The sequence below is a fragment of the Dermatophagoides farinae genome, chromosome 1 (assembly GCF_024713945.1).
Source record: "Dermatophagoides farinae isolate YC_2012a chromosome 1, ASM2471394v1, whole genome shotgun sequence".
Lineage (NCBI taxonomy): Eukaryota > Metazoa > Arthropoda > Arachnida > Sarcoptiformes > Pyroglyphidae > Dermatophagoides > Dermatophagoides farinae.
In genome coordinates this window covers 3,047,118-3,071,674 of record NC_134677.1, presented here as the reverse complement: position 1 = coordinate 3,071,674, position 24,557 = coordinate 3,047,118, and the positions used below count along the sequence as shown (strand labels likewise).

At 29.4% G+C, this 24,557-nt stretch overlaps 2 protein-coding genes across 23 annotated transcripts; both read right to left on the bottom strand.

Moving 5' to 3' along the window:
- Positions 1-54: 54 nt before the first annotated feature.
- LOC124493120 (uncharacterized) lies at positions 55-2,455 on the bottom strand. The gene has a single exon (XM_047056190.2). It carries the CDS (start codon positions 2,453-2,455, stop codon positions 1,814-1,816), a length of 642 nt encoding a protein of 213 aa, XP_046912146.1. The 3' UTR covers positions 55-1,813.
- Positions 55-18,454, bottom strand: par-1. Of its 22 annotated transcripts, none has more exons than XM_075735249.1 (11): positions 16,649-18,454; positions 16,413-16,579; positions 15,633-16,351; positions 6,464-6,682; positions 5,986-6,394; positions 5,736-5,926; positions 5,444-5,656; positions 4,334-5,373; positions 3,341-3,844; positions 2,973-3,173; positions 55-2,912 (listed from the first exon to the last, which is right to left on the bottom strand). In XM_075735249.1, exons 3-11 carry the CDS (start codon positions 15,690-15,692, stop codon positions 2,588-2,590), a joined length of 3,162 nt encoding a protein of 1,053 aa, XP_075591364.1. In that variant the 5' UTR covers positions 15,693-16,351; positions 16,413-16,579; positions 16,649-18,454; the 3' UTR covers positions 55-2,587. The 22 variants fall into 22 exon arrangements, with proteins under 22 accessions (XP_075591364.1, XP_075591362.1, XP_075591361.1 ...); XM_075735247.1 differs by having other exon boundaries at positions 55-3,173; positions 15,633-15,918; positions 15,976-16,351; positions 16,649-18,450; XM_075735246.1 differs by having other exon boundaries at positions 55-3,173.
- Positions 18,455-24,557: the final 6,103 nt, after the last annotated feature.

The window sequence follows — 24,557 nt, the reverse complement described above, 5'->3', positions numbered from 1 at the left end:
AACGATGACAAAACTATTTCAGATTTTTTTTCATCAATAAATATTCAATATTCAAATTGCAATAATAAATTTAATAAAATTCAATTTAATTAATTTTCAATTTTTTATATAATATCGAAATTGACAACAAATCCTAATAAATTTTTTTTCTTCTTTCAATATGTTCAATGTGTTTGATTCATGTAGATTTATTATATTTCGGCGGTCTGAGATTTGATTTTGTTTGTTTATGATTGTGGATCTGTGTGTGCTTGAAATGACAACAATCCAATCAACATAAATTAATCCATTTAAATATCAATGAATGGATTATGTGTGTGTGTGTCTGTAAATGTATTCAAGGAAGGCATGTGTAAATTGTACAATCGTTTTAAAGAATAAAAATTGAAGAACAATAATTAGTTCATTTGAGAATGAATCAGACTTGGTCATAAATTGAATATGAACGCGTTTTGTGAACGAAAAAAAAATGAGATTCGTGTTTTTTTTTTGTTTTTAGTTGATTGATGATGATAATGATGATGATTAATTTGAAATGAAAAAAAAATGAATGAGTTCCAAATAAAAGATTTTTAACAAAAAAAAAATGATAATAATAATGAAAATGGGGTAGAAACCTGTATACAAACGTTCATCATCATCATTAGTGTATGTATTGTAAGTGGATGCAAAAATTTTCAATTAAAAATGAAATTATAAAATCGAAGCTCGAAAGATTCGATTTGTTCGATGAGATTATGTGTGTTTGTGGTTAAAAAAAAAACATACATTATGTGAGAAAAATTGATCTGCAGATTCACACAAAAAAGATATTATAACAAAAAGTCTTTTCATCGCCATCATCATTTTCATATCGATGTTGATCATAACATTTGTAATAATAACAACATTTTTTATTACACGAAGAACAAATTTGTTTCATTTTTTTTCTTGTTTATATAAATAGTTTTTCTTTGCATCAATCATCGATAATAAAGGAATTCCAGTGTTAAATGTATGATTTGAACATTATCTCATTGTTTTATTGGTATTGTTGTCATTGTCATTCTTATTGAAAAAAAACAAAAAAAAATGATTAAAAAATGTCAAATATTATAAATCAGACCTATGTGTACTTTTTTTTAATAGTGTAAAGGAAATTTGAATCGTTTTTTTTAAATTATGTAATTTTGTGCATATTTGTTATACATTCAAGTATCTGTGTGTGTGTGTGTGTGTGTGTAAATTTTTGTTCATCTAAATAAAAAAATCATAACAATAAAAGATGAGAAATGGAAATGAATTAAATTGTTTGATTGGTTCATCACTGTGAGAGATTCAAGACGATAATGATGATGAGATAACGATTTGTGTATGAAATGTGATGAGATAATCGTAAATAAGTGTGTGTGTGTGTGGGTAATTGGGTAAAGAATGGGCAAATGCAATGATCAGAAAGAGGGGCCGCATATATAAAAATAAAATATACAAGTTATAATTATTTTTTATCAATGGCGATGATGATGATGATGATATATTAATCATTTTTTAGAATAGAGCTCTTTGTGTGTGTGTGTTTGTGCATGCGATAAATGTGTGAAAATGTTTTTATCTATATATATACCTTTTTGTGTTTCCTAGAAATATATCACTTGTATATGTATAATATTATGGAGAAGTTGCATTTTCAATAATAATAATTATTATAATCAATCAATCAATCAATCAAATTTAATTTGATATGATTGGTATATTCATTGAAATGTGGGTAAACCGATGTCCAATCATGTCGAGAGTTGGTCGAGAAAAGATCCCATTCAACATTCAATTTATTTTAATTCACATTGTCGCATTGTGCACCTTTACTAAATGATTTGACCGATTTATCTAATATACATTTATGGACACCTTTTCTTGTTGTCAATGGAATAATTTTTGTTTGATGGCGATTTTTTGATTGTGGCGAGATCTCGATATGATTACGTGTTGCCATCACTTGCTGTGAAGGTGCCGATCGATGACGATTTTGATTCACCGCAGAGGTCAATGGTGCAGCTGATGTCGACGATGAAGCTGACGAAGCCAATGAAGCTGTCGACGATTGTTGTTGTGAATTGACAGATCCTCGACTAGTGTCTGTTTGTTGCTTGACAGATTTCAATATGTTCGATTGCTGTCGATTAATGATGACCCGTGATGATGGATTCTTTATATGATGATGATGATGTCCAGAAGAGGTACAACTGGTATTCGAAATTTTTTTCGTGATTGATTGGGATGAAGCTCGAGGTGGTGGCAACAAATCGATAGCAGGTGTACGATAGTTAGCAGATAGTCTTCTTTCCACGACTCCTGTCATTCTATTAGATGTACTGATGTTGCTGACATTTGATGTGATTGTCAGATTACTGCTTGCACTGCTACGATCAGATCCTCGATGAGCGGATGTTGAACATTTTATATCAGACATGGTCATGATATTTGAAGGATTTTTGTTATTAGAAATTCCATCATCATTATCATCATTCCCAACAAAAACAACAGCAGTGTTTTGGGGTGAACATTGTTGCTGACTATCTTCCTCGACCAACTCTACATCGGCACCCAGTCATAACTTAAGTTCACTGGTAATTTTCGAAGCAATATTTTTAAATCCAATTGATGTTCCCGAAATGCGTTTGAAACGAATTCCATTCAATGAAAGCCTTGGTAATTTACAGACTTCAATTTCCCATTGTACTAATGAATCAGTATATGGATCACCGTGTATACAGAGCAATAGAAATTTTTCTCTCTGTTCATAGTCACAATTGTTTTTATCGAGAACTTTACGAATTTCAGCCATGATTTCATTCGGATCACGAGAAGAAGTAGTTTTCATGCTCCAAGTAAACCTTAATGATCTAGGTTTCGTTTGATCATCGTTCATCGTTCTACTTGTTAAAGTGATACAAAAATTGATTAATGATAAATTGACAAATCTTTGACAATACCTTTTACTGAATTTAGAAGAAAGTTTACTGAAAAATGACTGACGATTCATATTTGATGTGTCTTGAGTTGCATTCAATGGCTGCACAAACGGTGGCCATCGTTCACGGGTTTGACCACTATGAAACGTACTACGATTGACAGTGCCTCTTGGAAATGCACGATTAATATTTTGGATCGGTGTTAATGCATTTTTTGATGAACTACAAATATATAATAAATATAAAATTGAAAAAAATTTAGTAAAAAATGAAAAAAAATCATATACAAGCACTCGCGCACACAATATTCAGTTAAAGAAAGTAAAAGATGAAAAACAAGGAAAAAAAAGAAACGAAAATGAAACCAAACAAAACAATTGTTGGCAAACCTTGGACGAGGTGTTGTATTCGTATCGGTCAACAATGCTGAACTGCTATCGATTGGTGATAATTCTGGAGCATAAGCACTATTACAAGACCTTCCCGAAACTGATGCCGATTTAGCATGACCTTTCGGGCGTAATTGATTAGAGGATGAGGATGAGGTTAATGTGGTAGTCGATGAACAGGATCCACCGCCACCACCACCACTGCAAGCTGAAGCCGTACCGGATTTATCATTAGAATCCTTTGATTGTTGTTGTTTTTCTTTTGTTTGACCATTGGTTATTGATTCATTCTTTGTATTATCATTATTATTACTATTTGCATTAATTAATGATGAATTATTATTATTCAAATTATTATTTGAACGACTAGTTACTGTCGTCGATACGATACTATTTGTCTGATTGGCATTAGCATTCGTTGAAGCATTAGAATTATTTGTACTGTTGTTCGAAGTTTTATTATTATTATTATTATTTGAAGATGAATTTGCGATGTTCAAAATACTAATATAAAAGTTTAAAAGGAATCAAAATATTTTGCATTTGTTGATCGATAATTATAGAACAATTAGAATTGAAGATCGAATGTTTTGTGATTCGAAAGAAGATTCAAAAGTTTGCGAAAAGAAGATAGTAACAGAAAGATAAAGAAAAAGAAAGAGAATGGGAACAAAAGGCATCATATCATTAGTATAATCATACAAGAATGTAGAATTGAAAATTTTGAAAGATTTTCATGTTATTTGGAAAAAATCGGATCACTAATAAGCTACTTTTGTTGTTGTTGTTGTTTTGTTTTATTTTTATGTTCATTCATCATCTATGCAACTAAGAATCATTAAATTTAAAGTTTTCTGGCAGCACAAGTTATTTATATTCATAGACAAATCAAAATGGTAAACAATTTTATTTGAAAAAGTGATAAAATTCTTTATGTGTGCGTGATTAATTAGAATGTACAAAACATCGTTATAATTTTCATTTACGACTTACTTTGAATTTTCGACGATTGTCTTCTCAATGGAAGCACTTTTCTCTGGTGGTGGTTGCGCCGAATTATTTGTTGATGAATATGGTGAACTATTATTTGAATTAGTGGTATTAGTAGTCGTGGCATACGTTGTATTCCGTCTTGGAATACCACTCAATGTGTTCTTGAGCAATGATGTTGGCAATGCGGATGGTTTTTGCCTCAGAGACCCAGTGCCCAACTGGCTTAATTTTGAAGGACTAATTACCGAGCTTGATGGAGATGAATTGTTTGTCATTGTATTATTTTTGGTGGTACTAATCGTGGTATTATTCGTGTCTGGAGCGGTTTGATTTGTCGTGGAAGATGACGAACTTCCTATGGCCGAATTGGATGAATTATTTACGGATGATTTAACTGTTTGAGTTCGATTCGAGCCACTACCGCTGCTAGGACCACCACTGTTTATGTAATTGACTGTATTTGATGTGCTAACTTGTGTTCCAGTTGGTGATTTCAATGACGATGGTGCATCATCACCATTGATGATCGCCGTGGAATTGGGGTTTTGATTGTTGGACGAATTTGAAGCATTATTCTGGATACTACCATTAGTATTGGCTGTTCCCGATCCAGATGTTGAAGGATTTGCTCCATTATTTTTGTTGAATGGATGGATCACAGTATCTTTAGCATTTGTCATCGCATGCTCTAAAACGTTGGGACGTGGTTTACTACCACTACTATACGTATTACTACCACTGGTATTACTATTCGGAATGGGAGGCACTATGGGAGTTGTAAATTGTCCGGTTCCTGCTCCGGATGTACTGGGATGATTATTGGTTTGTTGCTGTTGCTGATTATCACTACTGTGACTGAAGCGACGTGGTTTGGTCGTTGCCGATACCGATCGTTGAACCTTTACATGAGACGGGGATTGATGATGATGTGAATGATGATGATGATGCGAATGATGACTATTCGGTATCATGTATTCATTTTTCTGATGTATACCACGTAAAGAAAGACTTGAGCTCGAACGTGAATCGCAAAGTTCGTTCTGTGCAATTTTTGAAAAAAAAAATGAAAATGAGAAAACAATTGGAAAAAATCCTAAACATTAAATGTACCTCAGTTGTGCGTTTTCCAAGTAATAAATAGTTGGCCATTATTTCATCATATTTTCTCAGGCGTAATGATTCTTCGATTTCATCCAATGAATAGCCCATCTGGCATAAAATATCTATCCGTCTTTGATCACTTAAATCAATTTCCGGCTCGACATAAGGCTTTAGTTCATCATCTTCGTAATTCATATTCATCCATTTATCTTTCATAATGGTCTAATGATTGAGATGTGAAGAGGAAAAGTGTTAATAAATAAGTCATATACATAGACATGAAAAATCGTGCAATACGAACCTCTAATGAAGCACGTTTGGCCGGATTTAATACCAAAAATTTCTTCAATAAATTCTCACAATCAGTGGTCATATAGAATGGTATTCGATATTTTCCCCTAAGTACACGATCACGCAATTCTTTTAGATTGGCGCCATCAAAAGGAAGTGAACCACTGACTAGAGTATATAAGATTACTCCCAAGCTCCAAACTTTAAAACATCAAAGACAAAATAATAAGCAGATATTCATCAAACAATGAAAAACTTACCATCAACTTCAGGACCATCATATTTTTTTCCTTGAAACAATTCTGGAGCAGCGTAAGGTGGGCTACCACAAAACGTATCCAATTTTTCTCCAGGTTGAAATTCATTGCTAAAACCAAAATCAGCAATCTTGATATTCATTTCACTATCCAGTAAAAGATTTTCGGCTTTTAAATCACGATGTATGATACGTTTTTGGTGGCAGTACTGTACGGCAGAGACAATCTGTCGAAATTTGGCTCGTGCTTCTTTTTCCTTCATTCGACCATGTGATACAAGATAATCGAATACTTCGCCTCCGCTTGCATATTCCATGACCAAATATAACGTCTTTTCCGTTTCGATTACTTGATATAATTTTACAATATTCGGATGATCAAGCATTTTCATAATGCGAACTTCACGAAATAGCTACGAAAATATGATAAAATATATTATAACATAACACAAAGACAGACAAATAGAAAAAGAATAATATACCTTTTGAAGACTCGATTGATTCAATTGTGTTTTATCAATAATTTTAATGGCAACTTCTTTGCCCGTTGGTAAATGTTTTGCCAGTTTCACTTTGGCAAAATTACCTTTGCCGATCGTTTTAAGTAAACGATAACGGCCAACCTGTGGTTCTTCATTTCTTGATAATCTTGCATTACTACGTACATGATTCGGAATCGATACTGGTTGGTAATCTTCAGTCTATGAATAAAATGAAAAAAAATTCATATAATTAAATAAATTTTTCCAACAGATTTAAGTTCTCTCTCTCTCTCTCTCTCTCGTAAATAAAAAAAATTGATTGACACCGACACATTCGATTAGAATCAAATTTCAATGAAAAAAATGATGATGATGAACGAACAAAAAAAAACACGTGGATATAAATGAGAACATTATTTTTATCAATAATAAAATGGGTGAAAAATATACAATAATGATTAAATCATGCATATGAAATCATTTCTAATATTTGATGATTTTGATGAAAATAATATTTTTTACTCGCTTGGCTACTGTGATTAAATAATAATAATCATGAAAAAAAATTTGAATTTCATGTCATTGTCTAACCTAATAAATTCATCATCAATGTTTATTTTTTGTTGTTTTATGTGAATATATTTTTACCAGACTAACGCGTAAAACGTTATATATTTAAAATTAAAATTAATGTTTTTTTTGGTTTACCACTTTCGTGAGATGATAAATTAAATTTTGTTAGCAATAGAAAGACGGATATTTCGGAATAAATTAAACGAATTCAATAAAAAAAACATCAAGATAACCTCATTTACACTTTAGATCAAGTTGATTGAGAAAAAAAAAGTTAAAACCAAAAAGAAAAAAAATTTTCACACACACACACAAACAAAACACATAGGGAAAAAATCAATTTGTTCACTGATTACGTCAAAACCACAGAAAAACATTGAAATATTACATTAGATGATCGACTATCAACAAGTTATTTTGGCCCATTTCTAGAAATTTTCCCGAATAAAGATTTGTGTTCAAATATACATGTAGGTGGTCAACTGGTTATATAACCGATAATAAATTTTAAGATTAAGCGTATAGATTTGAAAAAAATAGATTTTCAAACAAAAAAAAAACAATAATCAATATATGTGTGTACATGAAAATGTTTTCACAACATCTATAACAATATTTAATCTCTATTTTCACATGATGATAATGATTTTCACTTAAATCGAATTGTGAAAAAATAGATGAAAAATAAAATAAATTATTATCCTAAAATCACAACTATAAGACGCGTCTTATGCAAAAAAAAATGGTGATAAAGATTTAATTAGGATATTTTTTTTCTTTTTTTTTGTTATTGACACACAATTTCATCAGAATATCGGTCGCTGTACTTGACCGACTTTATTATATATACATTGATGATGTGTACAGATTTACTTGGAGAATTGTCTCATCAAAGCTACTAATATATTATAATATATATTGTATTTCACGCTCTCATTACGACGTGAATTAGTGTACGAATAAATAAGACAATGAAAAATAAACTAAGAAAGCTTATCATACAAGTATGTGTGTGTGTGAATCATCAAATTGATTTATTTTTCTCTGTAATTTCGATTTAATAACAATAACTTTATAAATAATAAATATTTGCTACCTGAAACATAGTCAATTGGTAATCGTAATAAAAGTTTATCATTTCCTCCCTCTCTCTCTCTCTCTGAGTGCCCAGAATCGTATTCATTTGACATTTTTTCTTTTTTAGACCCGGTAAATTTTTGAGTAGGAAATAAAAAAATGATGAAAATTTATGTTCATGGTATGTATGGCATGGCATTTATGTACGGAACTAATGATATTGAAGAATCGGCACATGAATTGAGCTAACAAACGTCTCTCCTCGTCGTCATTCACTTATATACAAACGAGATTTGGTTCGACTCATTAAAGTGCTTGCCATCCATCCAATGAATAAAAACTGAAAAAAACTCAATGTTTCTCTCGTTGTGTGTTTTCTGAGCTTGCACGGAGGCATTTCGTCGTTTGTAATGGAAACGAAGTAAAAAAAACCGAAATATTACTATAGGGAACAAACTGAATCCGAACCAAGCAGCAACAAGAAAAAAAATCATCTCTATGATGACGTCAAAGAGTGAAAGAAAAAAAAATTGAATCCCAAACTCATCGAAAGTTTCACGGTGTTTCCAACGACACACACACATAGCATACAGACGAAGAATCAAGGCTTTTTCAAATGTTTAGTCGATTGTTTGTCAACGCTACATACCCGAACATATATGTATTTATGGCCGGGTTGCCATTTACTAGATTATTTTCCACTCTCTCATTTTTGTATTGCCATTCCAAGTGAAATTTGACAATAGTAAAAATTCATGAGTATCTCAATCGATATGATTGGCCGTTTGAAGAAAGAATGAAGAGAGAAAAAACAAAATCCAGAAAAATAATTCGGCACGAAACAAATTCTGATGACGATGACAAAATAAAATGCAAATTTTCAATGTATTTATCATTTTTTTTAGATAAAAAACAACATGGAACTCTAATTTATAAGGAAAAAAAAGAAACATTTTTTTAATGCCAAAAACATTCAGAGAATATTCAAAAAAAAATTGATCATCATCATCATCAGCATATTTTTTCCGAGAAAAAAAAATATGAAATTAACAAAAAAATGGTCATTAAATGGAAAATCCGATTTCATACAAGGAGGCAAATAGATGAAATGACAAATAATCATTAGAATAAATTAATATTCGAAACAAAATAGAATATTCCAAAATAATTTATTGTGAGAAAACATTTTTTCCTAGAAAACTGTCAAACATGTATCAAAACGATTTTTTTTTTAATCACAACAAAAAAATTTAAAAATAACAAATACTACAAAATGTTATTGTCATCATAATCACAATCAATTTTTTAATCTATCAAATGAAAATTATTTAACAATAATTATCAAAGAATTAAAAGGAGGCAATGTTTTTTTTCCATTCTGTGTACAAAATAAATTCCAGATCTCTATACTGGATATAAGTCTGTCAAAATCAAGTACCAAATGATAAGCTAAATATGAAATCATTTGATTTGATTCATATTTTTATAGTTAGTTTTTTTTCTGTAGGGTGACAGGTAGCATATTATTAAAAAAAAATTAAATTTTTTTCACAAAAAAACCAATGACGTACAGAAGGAAAAAAAACTTCAGACAAGAAAAAAAAATTCTATTAACGTCAAAACGAAATGTTTGTGTCCACACATCCAGCCGTCTCATGACTCATCATTAGTTTGAATTCTTCTAGAAATAGAAAATCTTAACATCATCATCATCATCATCACCATCATGATGGCAATGATGTAATCGATGTGTTCTAATTTTAGGAACACAGTAAATATAACGGTGGCAATCATCTAATGTTGTTTTTTTTTCTGGTACATTAAATTTGGACAAACACATCATTTAATAAACAGAATTGTCAAATTGGTAAAACAACTTTAACAAGTTGTATATGTTGTATAGGTTGAAAAATGAATAAAAAATGACGTGATTATGATTTAGATGAATTTTTCATGCAAAATTAATTTCAAATCGACAACCAACCTGATAACCAGATATTATATTCGGACAATGAATTTTAAATTTCGGGCAACACCAACAATCAAAACAAAAAAACATTATCAACGATAATAAAGATTTTTTTTTCGAAAACAATATTTAAAAAAAATGACTAAATCTCAATTTGATATATGACACATATGTGGTAACCATCAAATCCATCATTGCTTGTGAGTGTGTGTGTGGTGTGTTTATAGACATGATAAACATTGATTGCCCTCACTAATGTATAAATAGAAGACAAGGTTATCGTTCAGAAAACAAAACATAAAAAAAACAATTTATCAGATTCAATTTATCATCATCGATGATGATAAACATAAACAGATGTATTTTGAATCAATAACAAAATACAAAATACATACATTAATGGTCGATTTTGGATGACAATAAAGGTAACCGCCGGCAAATAGATGCATTGATAATAATGGTTTTTAATTTTTTTGTTTTCTTCACATATACATCAAACAGGACAACAACAAAATGGAATCAAACAATTAAGAATAAAATCAATATAAAAAACTATTGTTTCGTTTCGAAACAATTTGTTTGAAATGATCATTCACATTTAAATGCGATGAATATTTTTTGATGACGATGAAATACAATGAACAACACAACAACAAAATATAACTGCGTTTTTTTTTCTTCACATCATCATCATCATCATCATTTGATACATATTGTATTCCTATCATCAAACATCAAACATCTCAAAATCAACTTAAAAAGAGCCATCATCACAACCACCAACACAATCACAATATTAAGGCAGCCAACGCAAAAAAAAAAGATTATTGCATCAAATATAGCATATATACTATACTATACTAGATTATTATATTTGAAGAACAAATTTTAGCAGCCGAAAAAATAAACTTAAACGAAAGAACACGTTTGTATCTCCCCATATTTTCGTACATATAATCCAATATATTTATATATATGAAGTAATGTGAATAGAATTTTCAAAGAGGCTCCCCTGTGTTAATTTCGAGATGAATAGAAAAATTCAATGGTATATAATACACCTATCATCATCAGTGGGTAACAACACCGTTATTATTGTTTTTGTTGATGATGTTGATGATGATGATGATGATGATGTTGATGGAAAAAACCAAAGAACAAATTTTCATGAAAATAATATATATGAAAAAAAATATCAAAACTCAAATCAAATGAAACAAGATCATCAACAACAAATCACTGTGAATGACAGCAGAAAAAAAGATCGACATTTGAGTCAAAATTGTAAACACCGACAATGATGATGATGATATGTCGGAAATACAATATCCTTATACAATGCACATTATGTTTTTTTTTATTATTATTTACATCAAACGTTCAATGATTATCGAATCATAGGATTATGGCCAAAAAAAAAAAAAACAAACAAAGACATTTTTGGTCCAAAGGAAAATTTCATCACTAATAATTCATTGGAATCTTTCATAAGATAAATTTAGAATAAATAAACAACATACCAATAAAACATTTCGTCGTATATGCTGTATGTTTGCCGTTGTATTTATGATGAATATACAATTTGTAATCATTTTTTTGAAATCGATAAGATGAATATATGATAACAAGAAACAAATTAAAAAGTAAATGATTTCAAAAAACTTGAATCCAAAACATTAAAATAATGATGATGAATTGGACGTAAGAAAAAAAAATAATTCAAAGATTGAATATCCTCACAAACGCAAACATATAACCACTTTGTATAATTATAAATTAATTTTTTTCGATACATTTTTTGACATGATTGAATGAAATTTTATTAAAATGAATCAGAAAAAAATTCAAGTGTTTACAGCAAAAGCAGCGCATTCAATTTGCTGTATCATTTATTATATGATTTTTTTTCACATTGTAAAAGGAAAAAACGGTACGTTGATATATTGTACAACTAAGATAAAACAGAAAAAAATTTCAAAAATGACCGAATAATGGGATATACGTTCATCATTGATGATTAGATGTTTTTTCATATTAGTGAGAGGTTCATAACCACCAATACAACAACAACAACAACAGTGGATCCCAATAAAGCTAAACCACAAAAAATAGAAAAAAACTGAATGAATGAAAATAGATGTATTTGATCATCTAGTGTAGAGAAATGAAATGAAATTTCCAATGAAATAAAACTAAATGATGATGATATCGGAAATGATAATGGCCTAAACAATGTATCCATGGATGCTACAATAGTGATGGATTTGATATAATGAAAATTTAGCCAAACCCATATTATGTATTCACATCGGTTTATATACAGCCAGATATCAGCTATGTTGACTTTGTTATAAATAAACTAGCTAGTTCTAGTTGTAATTATTATTATTATAAAAAAGATATGACCAGCAATAATCATTTAAACAAAAGAATCATCACCATCATCGTCGTTCGACATTTTGTCTCTCATCAACCATCAAATGATGACGTTTATTTATTCTCCCATCACCGTTACAACCATGACAATATTATTTTTTTTTCTATTTCCTTCAATGTCACGTAAAATACTCGTCTAAGTTTTTTTTTGTAATGAAAAAAAACATCACGAATCATCATGATGATCTTTGGCGTTGGTTGACAAAAATATCGCTGAATGAATGAAACAAATAAAACGAAATTCGATTAAAAAGAGTAATTCAAACTTGATTAATAAACAGTATAAGTTTTTTTTTGAAACAAAGAACTTCACTTGATTTCATCATCACTATGTATATAGAAAAACAAACAATAGCCTTAAATGTATAATAATACAATTCCAAAAACGATCTTGATATTTACACAGATAATTATGAAATATTTCAAAACGTAAACTTACAATAACCATAGCTCCATTCGTATTCAATGAAACAAGACGACGCCCATTCGTACCTGGTGATGACCTTAGGACAATGCCACCAGTGATTCCGGTATCGGATTCTCGACGACGTCGTCGTGCACGATATGCAGTACGTCGGATGCGTTCCTCATCATCCGATGGTACCGTTACGAATAAAAACATTTTTTTATTTTATTTTGACAAATTAAATGATGATTAAATTATTGGATAACGATGGATACCATATGATAATGATTAAGCAACAAAACAATTTTGACAATGACAATGAGATAAACAAGATTATCCATTCAACAAACAAACAAATAAATAAAATATAAAAAACAAAACAAAAAAATCAAACACAATTCATTTGTTTTTTAAAACAAAGAGAATGATATCACAATCATAAACATCAACAGATTAGTTAAGCCACAAACAAACACATATCCAAAGGTATCAATTATCAATATGTTTGATGAATTTATTTCACTATTATTGTAGTCAAAAGTAATCAAAAGGTATTTTATGGAAAAAAATGAATAGTAGTCATTCATGTTAATGCACATTATCTATAAAAAATAATGATTATAATTATGATGAAAGTAAAATTTCAAAATCAATCGAAAATAAAGAAAATTTGAAAACGAAATTGGTTGGAATTTCTATGTTTTGGTGATTTTTGAGGATAAATAGGTTTTTTTTGTCGGCAGGTTGATGTTGGTAATCATTGCGTAAATTTAAAATAAACTACAGTTTTTCAATTTCATTTTATTGAAAAATTTTATAATCATAAAAATATAAAAATAAATGAAAAATCGGTGAACAGGTCAACCAACACATCAAACACACACACACACACAATAACTATAGCACCAAAAGCACCAAAAAAAAAAGTTTTTTTTTGTCATATAGTTACACAATGGTGTCCGGGACAATAGAACAGAAAAGTAAATATAAGAAATATGGAAATTAATAAAAGACTGGTTTCACAAATTCACAATACGGTAAGAACTGAGAAGAAAAAAAAAATCAATGTTTTCAAAATAGATGAGACCAAATAAAATTCTAGTTCAAACCATCGTTAACAATGTAATGAATGCGTCGTATAAGAATGATGAAGCTTTTTGTATCATGCACTACTACTAGATGGTCCATTTTTACATTATGTCCAAGATGTTTTTTTTTCTTTTCAAAATATTTAATATATATAGTAGATCATTCTTTTACAATTGGTTAATGAATTCCTAAACACGAAAAAAAATTATCATTGACAATGAATGAAAATGTATTACAATACCACCATAAACATATTACACTTGTACGATACGCCATCATTCAAGTGATCAGATAGTGAAACAAAAAAAAGCGACATTGACAAGTCAAACCTAATCAAACCAATTGAATGAATTTCGACTATTCATGTGTGCGTAGAACATTAAACGAACGAAACGTGCAGTGAAATAAACTGAAATTTTTTTTTTATAATCCACAAATTTTGGGTAAATGGGTACCACCACATTATAAATATGACGGTTTAAAATTAGTTATCACATTAGCAATCAAGGTTTCAACAAAAAAAACATCAGTTTTTTTTATCCATAGTGAGAAAAAACTGAATGAATTATTCTACTTCTTTTATTTTGATCATATCACATTTCATATTTATCTTTACTTTTTTTCTCGCACATTTTACGCACAAAAGTATTCTTTCATAGTCAGATGTTCACATATCATAGTAAAAACTGTATGAATCAAAAAAAAAAAATTCATAAGCCACCAAAGACATAGTAGTGTCACACTATTAGTATGTATGTGTGTGGTAGTAGAATCCAGGTATTAAATTCAAGTTTTAAGAAACGAAAAAATGATGATGATGATGATGTTAATGGTAATGGCATTTTCTTTTTAATTCATTCAATAGGATTTAGACCTTCAAAATTAACCGATTGAAATCCTACATACAACCAGTGCCACATATAGATACACACACACACACATTCAAACATACAGCCAGACAATATAATGTTCTTCATTCGGATCAACCAACCATTCAACTAACAAGTCATATATATTCCACCTAAACGCCAGAACGCCCGCAAACCAGCCAGCCAGCCAGCCAACCATTCGATGGAACAATTGAAATGGCGTGTAGGTTATTTTTATATATTATATTAAATTAAATTGAATATCAAAAAAAAAATTTATTTTTATATGCAAATCTGTATAAGAATTCATTCGCTTATCTTCATCACCATCATTTATTCGTCATCATAATCATTTTTATACATATAGACTGGGCCAAAAACAATGAAAAAGGAAAAAAAATGAATGAAAAAAAATTTTCTGTCTCACTAATTCAAGCCATAATGATGATGATGACAATGAAGAAAAGAATCTAATGCATCTGGCTCATGATCATCACATAGTCAGATGTTTTTTCTTGATCACAACCACAAACAATAACTATATATAACAAAAAAATGTGTATAAAAACAAACTAAAAAACTAATTTTATAATAAAGAATGATATAGACAACATTTTTCACGGTTAGGATCAATAAACAAACACACACAATCATACACTCACAGACTTATTATCGAAATAATGTATAGGTAAAACAAAGTTTTTGTTTTTTTTTTCGAGAGAGAGAAAGAGATCTAATTATTTTTGTTACCTGTTCATGTGGACCAGACTCATGGACAGTTTGTAACGGTGTTCGTACACTTGCGGCCATTGTTGGTTATTGCAAATATATATTCGGTTTGTGTTGTTAAATCAAGGTTTAGTTGATTGGTTATCAATTTTATTTTTGGTTTTTTCCGTTATTATTCGGCGAAGGTGGTTTCGATTTCAATGTGGATGTTGTTCGCGCTGTTGTTTATGATAATGATGATAAAAACAATTTATTACGTGGTCTTCAAAAGCCGAGCAAATGTAATAAAAAAATTTGCAATTCCACACTAAAGAATATAATGACAACAAATTTATGATCTCACAATGATGATCAGTAGACGTACTTGTGTGTGTTATATAAGCTTTTGATTATAATAATTTAAATTGAATAGATGAAAATAACGTGACAATATTGAATTGGATATCATAGAAACACACTGAACAAAATGGCGGAAACAATTTGCAAATAATAACAAAAGGCGGTGGATGAAAACTGCAGATTTTTCAGAATAGTTTTAAGCACAGATTCTTCTTTTCTCAGGGATTTTTCATTTCGGTGGAGAAAAAAAATAACGAACGAATAAGATTTTTATGATTAGAGCCAATAATGAATATGATGATGAACAAATATAAAGATTAATATATTGATAACCATTTCAATGATGGATATCACTAATTCGATGTTAATTCAATCTTGATTGATCGATGAGTAAATTGAAACTAGAGAATAAAAGGGATAAATATGTTTAATATTCAGACAGTTTTTTCATTAAATAAATACCTCTCAAAAACCGTTCAATTTTTTATCGATAAATTGGAATGAAAAATGAATCTGATTATTTGGGATAATTTCGTGTCTGCAATCAAATAATAAATCGAATAAGATTGTTGTCTATTTGATGGTGATGATGATGATGATGATGAACAATGGCATCAAAAAAATGAAATCTAGATTAGGATTAAGAATTTGAAATTAATGAAAAAAATTCTATATTTGTAAAATGAGAATCGGTAAACCTTTGAAATTTGAAAATTTATTGCAAGAATAAGATTTGGTTGCTGGTATTGAGTATTATTGAATGACTTTGTTGATGTTGTTGAGATTTGGAATTAGTGAAATATGAAACGACGAACGGAAATCCATTCATTTATTCCGATCATAAGAATCGGATTGTTTGATCTCAGAAAATTTGATAAATGTCATCATCATCATTATTATTATTATTATTATTTTAACGTTATAAACATCAAACAAGAGAAAGAGCACATGAAATTGAAATCAATACGCACGCATACAAACATAATCGAATCGAAGGTAAAGAATTATTTTTTCTTTGGTGTTTGATGTTGAATTTTTCTTTTTAGTAATAATAACTTTTTTTAATGATGAATTATTAGAAGCAAAGATTGCAATTGATGTGCTGTGTAAATGAACGAATAAGCAATGGCTTACACACACACACACACATACACAAAGAGCCAACAGAAAAAAAACCAGGATGGTAAAAGATAATCAACACATACAGAGCAAATAATAATAATAATAACATAGGAGACAAGGATACACACACACAGCGAAACTCGCATCAAAAAAAAAAATAGTGTATGGATAAAAAACGATAGCAAGAGACACACAGTGAGAAAAAGAGATGGATGTTTGATGTTTGGCTTTTTATGGATGGTTAGTCTGTTTTGGTTGGTTTGTACGTTGCAGGTATAAAAAAGATTGTATTTTATTTTCATTTAAATTTTTTTTTTATCGAGTAGACGTAAAAATAAGAAGCTGTTGTTATAACTTCAAACAATCATAACAACAACAATTATAACAGCACAAAATCCAAGGAGAAATAACACAGACACGCAAATCAAATCATGAAATCGATAGAATTCTTTTCAATTTCTGATGAATTTTTACCCACAACAATGAAAATTTGATAACAAAAGCTGGATGATAATTGGATGATTTTAAATGGTATGAAAATAAATGAAAAGAATCAGCCGTAAACATAAAGATGGGTCTTATTTCCTCTTTTTCAAAGTTAAACCTGGAAAAAGACACACACACACAATTCGTCAATATTGTGTATTGATTGATGTGTGTGTATGTGCATGAAAATTGGAAATTAATCCGAAATGAACGATATAGTTGGCCCAATCAATCAAGAGATTTAACATCATTTTCAAATTATGGATGATATCGTTGTTGTTGTTGATGATGATAGTTGATAATGATGTTCATTTTAATCATCATTGCATCTTATCACATTCAAATACCCAATAATATTAAGATGAATGAATCAAAAAGGGCCAAATTAATTTGTAGTAGTAGTGAATTCTTGAAAGAAAGGCCCGAAACAAACACTTTTATTGGAACATCATTACGTTATATTGGATCAAATTGAATATTATCTTCGTCATCAACATAAACATCATCATCATCATCATAGATACAACATTACATATTTCACAAAATATTCGCCCATCACACACACACACATATAACAGAATTTTGTGTTGGCAACGCAACATACATACACATAGCGATGACGATGATGACGACGACTATGATGATGATGATAATTTTAGTTTGTAGTGGTAATGATAATAACGATGATGATCTAAAGAAAACCAGAAAAAAACGAATAAAGAAAATGGATGTCCAAAATGAATGAAAGAAAGAAAACGACGAATGAATATCCACAAAAAAAATAATGCAAAGAGAGAACAGAGAGAACAAATAATTGAAGTAGGAGTTCAGAGGATCTGATATTTCTCAATAACAAACACACACACACACACACACACTAATGACGGGCGAGTGTTACTGGTAAAACTAGTCTCAGCTATTATTACTGCTACTACTTTTTCTTCGACACCTTATTTTTATATTCTTCATTATCCCGGATGGATTGATAGGCGCAGTAAGAAATGGCTATAGGTCATCTCATATGCACTACTACTACAAAAATTTTAAATGTTGCATACCAACTACTATTACTACTACTACTACTACTACTAGGAATCGAGGTTGATAATTTTCAATATGGACGTGGTGTGTGTATATGTAACATGCAAAAAAGTATCAGCAAAAGCAGGATTTTTTTGTAATTCTATTGTTTTATTATTTTGTCTTTCTATATAAAAAAAAGAAATGAAATAGGTAAGTGAAAAATGTAGAAATTCATTTGAATCCACAAAATACATTATATATCCAATGGATGGGATTCTTTTCCTTTTCCATGGTGCCTTTAGTTTTACTTCCCACTCACCATTGACGGGTCCTTGCGTGTTTTTTTTTTCTTTATTTAAATCTCTCTTTATATATGTGTGTGTGTGTGTGTGTGTGTCTGTTGATCCTTGGCAGTAGCAGTCGGCCAATGATCAATCTAATGATTTTTTTGGAAACATGAAAAAAAATGTATCGTACATATGGAATCGGCTTTTTTCAATCATCAAGTTTGTTGGTTTCTGTTGATGTTATTGTCGTTGCAAAGATCAAAGCATCTTTTATTATTGTTGTTGGATTCATTCGATATATGATGATTATTTCATTTTCAATCATCAATTGATAATGATTATTTATGTGATAGTTTCTTCAAATTGGAAATCAATTTATCATTTTCTTTTTTTTTCTCGTTTTCATTCGTTTCATTTATAATCATTGATTTTGAATGATTTGATTGAAGAAAAAAAAATCTTTTTTGGTGATCCGATCGAATCGAAAATCAATTTGAAAATAAAAAAATACACTGAATGATAGGTGTTGCATATATATATATTCATGCAAAATAAATAAAAAATGATTCAAATTCGATGTGATGAGATGTGTGTGTGTGTGCGTTTGTAGTTTGTGGTTACCACAGCAACCTGATATGAATAAACATCATTCTTTCATCGTTATATCATCAAGAACAGCCAGGAAAAAAAATTTAAATTTCACGAATGACGAGGGAAAAGAAACAAGTGAAAAAAAAAATTTAAGATGAAAGGAAAGAGAAAAAGTTTTTTTTTTGGGACCGACCACTACTACACCATATGTTTTAAAGGAAATCTATTTTTTTTTGTTTTTGTTTTGATTTAGATTTCAAATCACCGAGGAGAAACAGATCTAGTATTTATAACCACCAATTGATTTTCATCATATATATAATGATGATAATAATAATACAATGCCACTATAACAACAACAAAAAAAACACTAATGTGGTAGATGTCGATGAATTTGTTTGTTTTATGTTTGAATTTTATCATACATATATAGCATAACCACTATGGTGTGACTTTGTGTTTCTGGAACCAAAAAGTATATAAATGATAAAAAAAAACATTTGACCATACACAATCCGATCGAATCGAGGTGAATTGTCTGTCATGTGCATGTTTTTTTTTGTATGATGGGGTAGTGTTAAACAGAACAGAACAGAACAACAAAAAAAACATTAAATATTTTATGTCGTGGTTAATGGATAGTTAGTTATTCAACTCAACAACGAAAAAATTGGATCACAAAACTTTTTTCTTTCTCACTTTTATTGTTGGATCGTTTGTGTGTGTTTATATTCATATAAATGGCTCCAATTGCTACCATCTGACGAATGTTACAGCAGTAGTAGAAAAAAAATGAATTCTCGATTCAATTTGTTAATAAAACTAGCAGTAATTTTTATTCAAAGTTGAAAATGATATATAAAAACACTGGACACTGGACATTGCAATCAAATATATTAAATGTTTGTTTGTGTGTATGTTTAAAAGGATAATATATTCTTGATTTATTTTTAAACAGAATCGATTTTCGACAATCGATTCACATATCCTATAATTACATTTTAATCATCATTATCATTATTTGTTATTGTTGTCGCAATAATTCTTAACAATAACAGAAAGAAGAGATAAAGATTTATTCAAAAACGAAATAATAATGTTGTTGTTGTTGTTGTTGTTGATCAAGTCGTTGATTATGATGATAAATAAATAAATGAAAATTTGAGAATTACGAGTTTGACCTATACGTAAACAAACAACATACAGACATATGAACATACCTCGACCTTTTATGTGGTTGTAATGAACGAATATATTAGTAGAGAAAACCTGCTATATTTTCGAAACTTTATAAACGAATATATTATATACATAATAATCAGGTAGTAAACAACAACAACAACAGAAACCATGATAGTTCATTGGATTTAGGCGGTGATGATGATGATGGTGGTGAATAGTCTTTTGCCGAAATTGATCGGTAAGTTCAAGTTTGTTTTGTGTGTGTGTGTGTATAACCAAACAAACACCATCCAACCAATATATCATATCATTCGCTAAACTTGTTGCGTTGTTCTTTATGTTGTAGTTTGTCATCAAAATTAAATGTGATTGATATGCAATCACCGGCCGAATCGATGACAATCGTCGATAATTCATCAATAATCCATTGAATCAAATAAAAATCCAAATCCAAAATTGGATATTTATTTTCGTTTCATATCTAATCCAATATGTTGTTTTGGTAAAAAAAAAAATAATTTTTTGTTTTTTGTTTTTGTTTTGATGATGACGATAGAGATGACCAATTAACCTAATTATTCATTAACGATGATGATGTTTTTTTTTCAATACCGACAAAGGGTTTATTGCAGATATAATTTTTCGCTATATTTATGTTTGTAAGTGTAATTTGTTTGTAGATAATATCATAATGATGATGATGATGATGTAAATAAAAAAACTGGTTTAGTTTTCAAGTTTATCAAAAATTTTATTTCACAACACTATAGTCAAAAACATTTTCTATGACATTTTTTTTATTTGAAAAAAAAATTTATAAATTGTCATTAAAAATAGCAAAAAAAACCTATGGTTTGGGATTAACCTTGTCAATCACTATCACACAAATACATATTTACGGAAAGAATGATTATGATTTTTTTTTGTTTCTCTCATCATCATCATCATCGATAAATGATAAATAAAATGAGACAAACAAACAAAAAAATAAAATAATAAATAAACAAACGCCATGATTGATTAATCGATTGTTAATTGATTTTTCCATCTACTGTTATCATTCATTCTATCAATCAATATGATATGATATGATATCTAAATTCAATGATAATATCACATTAATCACATTTTTTTTGGTTGGCAAATTATTTTTGAAACAACAACAACAACAACAACAACAGTGAAAAACAAACCAATACAAATAACAATACTGAAGGATGTCAACAACAAAAAAAAATGGAAACGGAAATTGTTATCGAATTTCAAAATATTATTTATAACATGGTTTTAAATTTGTTTTTTTTTAAATAAATTCTCATTGATCAATGAATGACTATTGAATGACATTGTCCTTGATGTTTTTTTTTTTTTTTTTTTTTGAAAAAAATGAAATGTACGAGTTAATATATATTATAATTAATCTGAATTGATTGATTAGTGCTAATTATATACCAAATTTTATTCCATATACAAACAAACAACGATTTCACATTGATATATAAACAGAAAAAAAATGATTAGAAGATGAAAATGGAATTTTAAAAAACACCGACACACACACACACAATTCATGATAAAATAAAACGAGACAATGACATCATGAAGCTAATTTAAAGCTGATTATTTATAGTTCATATCAATCGATTGAATTTATTTGTTGTTGTTGTTGTTGTTCTAATTCTGTCGACAAAATTATTTGTGTAAAAAAAGGAAAAAAAATGTGCAACGTTATCTGAATTTCCAACCAATACAACACACACACACACACACACACATTTGACGACAATTGTGTCATTCAATTGTTTAGAGTTTGATTTTCATTGTACAAATCAGATATTTGGCTGCTGCTACTTGTTGATACACATGGAAACAATTAGAATTTATTTTTGATCAAAAACAAAAAAAAAATATCGATCCCATTTGATTTGACAAAACTGACTGAATGAAGAAAAATTCAGGTAACAAAACAAAACAAAATAAAAATGCTGGGAACGAGAAAGTTTTTCAATTTAATTTTCCGATATATAAAAAAAAATGGTAACGATTGGATCCATTAACCTTTTTTTTTTCTTTTTGTTGATTGTCCTTGTATGTGTTTGTATGAAATGACTCGTATTATCACTTTCATTGTTCATATTGGCTATGTTATGATAGATAATATCAATCACTATTGGAACATGATTCTTTACATCCATTATCCTTATCACATACATTAGTTAACTGGTTGACATTTTATATAACATGCTTGTTATCTTGCCAAGATCAATGACTTACTTGTATGTCAGACTATCATCATTATTATCATTATTATCATCATCATCAGCATCATTCAGGTGATTCGCTTCAATTGTCATTTTTTGAAAATTTTTGAACTTGAGAGAAATAGTGATTTACCGTAGTAGTAGTAATAGTAATTGTTGTTTAGGTTATCTTTGTTATTCATTCAATTTATTCATTGTATTATGGAATTTTAGCGAATGAGATGAGTGAGATGAATGACAACAACAACGACGATGATGACGACCTTATTGGATATATTGTTATTGGTATGAATGGACATTTCATTTCCTAAATGATGATTGATCTTGTCGTTTACTGTGAATTTGTCATTATAACGCAACTCATGCTAGTAATGTAGAAAAATGATAATAATGATGATGAATATATGGAAATGATTTATATAAACGCTTGACCTTTGTAAAAGGAATGAATTTGTAAATTTAAGTTTTTTGATGATATCATTTAATTTTGTTTTGTTGTTGTTGTTCCGAGACTTCAATACTTTTGCAATTAAAGGAAGTTGATCATAATATTTGTATAATGTAAAATAATTTCCGGCTTTCATGTTAAAAACTAAATGAGTGAAAATAGAATCGAATCAAATGGCGCCCGAATTGAATAGAACTAAATTGACAATTTTTTTTTGATGATAAAACCATTATCTGTTGTTCTGACATTCGTTAATCGTTTCATCTGCATCATTGAAACATGAGCATTATGAAGTGGAAGAGAGAAAAAAATGGAAAATAAAAGGAAAGGTGGAACAGAGACAATCCATTAAACTTGTTGCTGAAGACATCCATCCATCCATTCAATTCAATTCAATTCAATTCAATTCAATTCATTCAACTCATTCAACCATCATTTGGAATTATCATTGGCGTGAACCTGTTTAAAGGACACAGGAGCGTTGAAGTGTCGAATAGTAGATACGATACGAATTGAAGAGGGATAGTGAAAAAGAGGGAGAGAGAGAGAGAAAGGGAGCAAAGAAGATACACCAACCACGTCAATATGGTGATCATTAATAAAATTGCCAACCACTAAAAAATGGGGAAGATACAATAATGATAATGATGATTATGACAACAACGACGAGAACAACAACAACAACAACAACGGCATCACATCATCATAATCATCATTACAATTATCATTATGATGATGATGATCATCAACAACAAACAACAAAAAGGAACTAGAGTCTTGTTTAAAAGTTTATCTAAAGTTTGTTCAGGTTGGTAGAGAGAAAGAAAAAAAAATCTAAAATATTCAGGCAGCTTAGTATTATTATTGTCTTTGATTGTTTTTTTTAACCGATTGCAGCAAGAGTTTGCATTTGTTTTGAATTATTAAAAGAAAAAAAATGGAAAATGGATAGAGTTGCACACACACACACACAAACAAACATGCACGAAATAAAATGGAGAAATGAGAAAAGAAAAGAAAAAATTAAAGAACTGGGAGTGAACCCAGGTGTTTCGCTTTCGTTTTATATAAGTTATATAGGATATTTCTTCGTCTAAAATAACTTGAAATCCTTTTTATAAAAATAATAAGGAATAATGATAGTGTGTTGTTCACAACTGGGCAACAATTGGCCAATTTTCGTTTCTTTCATTGCAATGCTTTTTTC

Coding starts and splice junctions, on each gene's coding strand:
- LOC124493120 (XM_047056190.2), bottom strand. CDS start 2,455: ATGACCATGTCTGATATAAAATGTTCAACATCCGCTCATCGAGGATCT.
- par-1 (XM_075735242.1), bottom strand. CDS start 13,140: ATGTTTTTATTCGTAACGGTACCATCGGATGATGAGGAACGCATCCGA. Junction 5,927..5,985: donor TGATGGTCCTGAAGTTGATG/GTAAGTTTTTCA, acceptor GATGTTTTAAAG/TTTGGAGCTTGGGAGTAATC. Junction 5,657..5,735: donor CCAAACGTGCTTCATTAGAG/GTTCGTATTGCA, acceptor CTCAATCATTAG/ACCATTATGAAAGATAAATG.